This window comes from Saccoglossus kowalevskii, chromosome 3, assembly GCF_978046115.1.
Source record: "Saccoglossus kowalevskii chromosome 3, keSacKowa6.1, whole genome shotgun sequence".
Taxonomy (NCBI): domain Eukaryota; kingdom Metazoa; phylum Hemichordata; class Enteropneusta; family Harrimaniidae; genus Saccoglossus; species Saccoglossus kowalevskii.
This window is the reverse complement of record NC_140643.1, coordinates 7,921,406-7,925,758: the sequence shown is the minus strand read 5'-3', so window position 1 is coordinate 7,925,758 and position 4,353 is coordinate 7,921,406. Positions and strand designations below refer to the sequence as shown.

The window sequence follows — 4,353 nt, the reverse complement described above, 5'->3', positions numbered from 1 at the left end:
TATTGCGGTTCACAAGACAACAGCAGTTTTTTGTATGATGGCGTCAAGAGAACAATACATCCGACAAAACGAATGCTTAGAAACGACCACAAATACAAATTTTTACAAGGTGTATCAGTAGCATTTAAAGTAGGGTATATGGAAATATCCCGGGCTTGGAGTAGTCAGTTTACATGTTCAGTACAGTATAATGACAAACATCAAACCGAAATAGTACTGTGTTTGTGATAGGAGATTTCCGTGTTGTCTTCTGATTTCAGGGCACGTGTTTCTCACGCAATGACGTGTACTTGATATAATGCCAATAGTCTTGATAAATGGAACATTTAGCCTTGGTCATCTAGATAAAGATCTTATCTAACTATTCTGTGTTCGTCAACAATTTTTACACAAATATTTACACAATTTTAAATATGTCATCGAATTGCATATAAATTGTTGAACTACCAGTTTGGAGTCAGTCTTAATTGACACAACAAACAAGCAACATGGTTCGACGTGAAACAATTGTGTTTTTGCTGATCGTACTTGTCCAGTTTTCAGCACAGGCGGTGGTTAGTGACGCAAAAAATGACAAAACGGTAATTTTGTCGTTTTCCGTTTTCTTAAACATATATATTTTGTGTTATTTATTCGAGAATGCATTGCCTTAATCGACATCGTAAGTATTACTAGGTATTTTAATTGTTTTCTGGGGAATGCTTTTTTTCAGACAAAGCCCGAACATGTGAATACTACGAACACAATAGAAGCAGTGGTCGATGACGTAAATGAAGAATTGGTAATTTATATTTATATTTTTGATTTGTCCGGTCGTTAAACTCGTATTTTATATTGTTCATTGTAAACCTGTATGTATTTTTATTAATCGTTCTGGGGTTTGTGATTTATTTCAGACAGAGTCAAGAAACGTGAATAGTTTGGAAGGAACAGAAGAAGTTGGAAACGAAGACGCCATCAATATATCACATTATAATCCATATCCAAGCGACGGTATGTATAAATATTTAACACTATCATGGACTGTTCTAGACAGTCGCCCACAAGACGATTAATATAAACTGTTTATTTACAATTTGTATATAAATAATTCGTCTCCAAGTCTTCGCATAAGTATCATTCCCACGTATAAGTCAAAATTACAATTTGTTAATGGATATTTATGTGTTGATCTCTGTAACTGGTATTGTATCATGAATTTTAGGTAGTGAGTGCTACGTACTGCCTGATGCCTCTGATTACCGCGGTACGGTGTCTATGACAGAGAACGGTCGTACATGTCAGAAATGGTCCGAACAGTCTCCACATCAACATACAATCATACCTAACAACTACCAATCTAGTGGTATTGGGGATCATAATTACTGTAGGAACCCCGATGGTTCGAGCCGCACATGGTGTTTTACGATGGATGTGAATACTAGATGGGAGTACTGTGATGTGGGGACAAAACAAAACACGTGCCTAGCAGGTGAATTGTGATATATGCATTAGTTTCTAATTCATTCGATTAGTGAAGATAAACTTTTAGCTTTTTCCCAACGTTTCCTATAAACAAGATGTAAACTTATTCAATTATAGGGACAAATGCGGGCGGTGTTGTTTTTACTCGATGGGGACACAATGCATGCCCTGGGAGCACAGTTGTCGTATATTCTGGTAAGCATTTTAATATATATTAAAATATCTAATTTGCGATTGACAAGTTGCAGCTGCTGTTTTGTAGCGCTAAGTTGAAATTCTCTACAAGTTCATGTTTATCGGTATGTCAATGAGGCGTCAACAATGTAGATGGCGCTACACTTACCGCTAAAAAGATAGAATTATGGTAGTGTCTGAAGCGAGCAAGATTCTTGAAAGTGACTACAAGAATGGTATTTTTTATGGCTTCCAGTTCAATTGTGTGCGGTAAAACAAAACCAGGAAAGGTTTCGTTGTACGTGACAATAATGTTGAAATTGGTTTCAGGATATAACATTTATTTCTTCATGAGCACATTTTTATTAATTATAGGAACTATGGCTGGTAAATATTATAACAATTATGGAAGTGGTGGTAATTACCTCTGTCTACCAAAGATTCCAAAGTATGACCTCGATGTCATTGATGCTGGTTCTGAATCTGATAGAGGGCGCTTGTATCCAGTGGAGTATCGAGCCGCCACCGGTCCCCTTTCTAGTAGCATGTATGATGATGTACCGTGTGCAGTGTGTTTGGATGAATACCGAAGTACTTCAATTCTATATCCGGCACGTGATGACTGTCCTTCCGGTTGGACGAGAGAGTATTATGGGTTCCTTATGTCCGCTAGATATGACACTACTTCCTATTATTCTACGGAGTACGTATGTGTGGATGCTGCCGGTAAAGCCATTCCTGGTACTTCAGCGTCTTCGAGTACGTCATGGATATATACCGTGGAAGCCACGTGCGTGACTGGGGGTGGAATAGCTTGTGACCCGTATGTCACTGGCTACGAGTTGTCATGCGCAGTCTGTGCCAAATAAAATCATCTACTGCATTTTATTATAATTCCTTATTCTAGAACCTTACAACATCTCAGTCACAACATTGTATATCCTTATTGTTTTGCCATGTTTGATAGAATCATATTATTTTTTACATTTATAGAAAACTATCAGCTGGGTTGCTTTGTGAAATTTCGCTAAATGTTTCGAGAGTATGTGCGAATGTAATCACTATGCGAATGTAATTTTCTATGTCTTTTCTTGTGAAATATTTTTCTTATTATTGATCAATATGAATAATGCCTTTCAAATAAAATGAGTACTAAAATAATTTGTTAAATGTTATCATAGTACTTTTTATAATTATATATTTGTTGCCGACAATGTTATTATTGTCACGTATATATTTCTTGTAGCTGTACAGTACCAACTATTTATTTCAACTATATTGGAAAACACGGTCTTCACTGATGGCATATTTTTTTTAATCCCACTTTGGCATTTACATGTATACCTTAAAGGGATACAAAAGTCCAGAATTTATCACTTTCACATTGATTCTTTAAAAATGTGAGACCGCCTGTACGCTTAAAATGCCCCGGTTTAAAACAAATGGGAAAATAAACAAAATGAAGCGCTCACTTTGCCGTTTCCCTGGGGGCGCTACAGCAAACTGTGACGTCATTTCTGAACCACACTTTATTTACGCTATTCGTGTATAGGTTTGCGTCTCTACTTTTCTGAACCGCCGTGAATACAAAATACTATGGTAAGGTGCTGTGCAGTTGACTGCAACAATGATTCAAGAGAAACTCGAGGGGGGTTAGATGTTATTCAATTGAGAGGCAAATGGTTAATGAGTAATATTGGCAACTTAAATACTCTCACATGTAATTATGCTCTGAACATTATTATCATGCTATTATTAGAATACTGCAATATTATGCATAGTGGTTGTGCGCTAATCATAACTGACGCGTAAATACAGTACCATCGTATAAACTTACAATTAACTGTAGAGGCAAATAAACAATAATTGCAATATTTAAATGTATACTAGTGTATTAAATTTGTTCTATCAAAAGCCCGCCCCCTATCAAGTGCCATTAGTCTATACGGCGTCTTACTGATGGTTGAATTATGTTGTTTTATCTGACAGAAAATATTTTCACTAATTTGAATCGAACATGGCGTTTTTGTGAATACACTTAATTCACCGCACTTTTATAAAATACAATACATGAAATCACCATGACAACAAAATGTGACCACAATACAGTAGTTTCACACCAAAGGATTGATATTCAAATCCGGATAGTATAGCATAGGATAGGATTGTATAGGATAGGATATTTTATTCGGAACATATACAAAACAAAGCCTATGCAAAGTCATAAAATAAAAGACATAAATAACAAGATAGAACAGCTAAAATCAAACAAGAAAAAAAAATCGTTAAAATGCTGGAAATATAACTGTCATTACTAAGAAAGCACTCTTGAAATGTTTAAACCAAGCATCTACACCAGTGCTGTCAGTAGTATTTAAATTGCCTTCGAAGTTGATCCAATATATTTTTAATTATATTATAGCATTATCAATACCAGTGGATTTTATGATGTCATTGCAGCAGATTATTCGCGATACTGTATTACATTATTGTGCATCAATCAAGGCCCCGTGTCATGGATGTGAATACAATGTTGTTTTCGAAAACGGATAAAGGAGAAACTATTTAAAAAGAAATTGTTAGATAACAAGTATTTCATACTAAAATGGGCATCAAATAAAATGATCCATTGCCAATAACAGCGGATTTCAATTTCGAAATCAAACAATGTTGTGCGTCTGTTCTATCTACTACGCGCGCTTGTTGGACCCGATA

At 35.6% G+C, this 4,353-nt stretch overlaps 1 protein-coding gene across 1 annotated transcript; it reads left to right on the top strand.

The window, feature by feature from the left end:
- The first annotated feature begins 460 nt into the window (after positions 1–460).
- On the top strand, positions 461–2,799 carry LOC100367433 (uncharacterized). Its single transcript, XM_002738606.3, has 6 exons — positions 461–581; positions 713–781; positions 897–993; positions 1,205–1,471; positions 1,582–1,659; positions 2,014–2,799. The coding sequence occupies exons 1-6, from the start codon at positions 489–491 to the stop codon at positions 2,505–2,507; spliced, it is 1,098 nt and encodes a 365-aa protein (XP_002738652.1). The 5' UTR covers positions 461–488; the 3' UTR covers positions 2,508–2,799.
- The last annotated feature ends 1,554 nt before the right edge of the window (positions 2,800–4,353 follow it).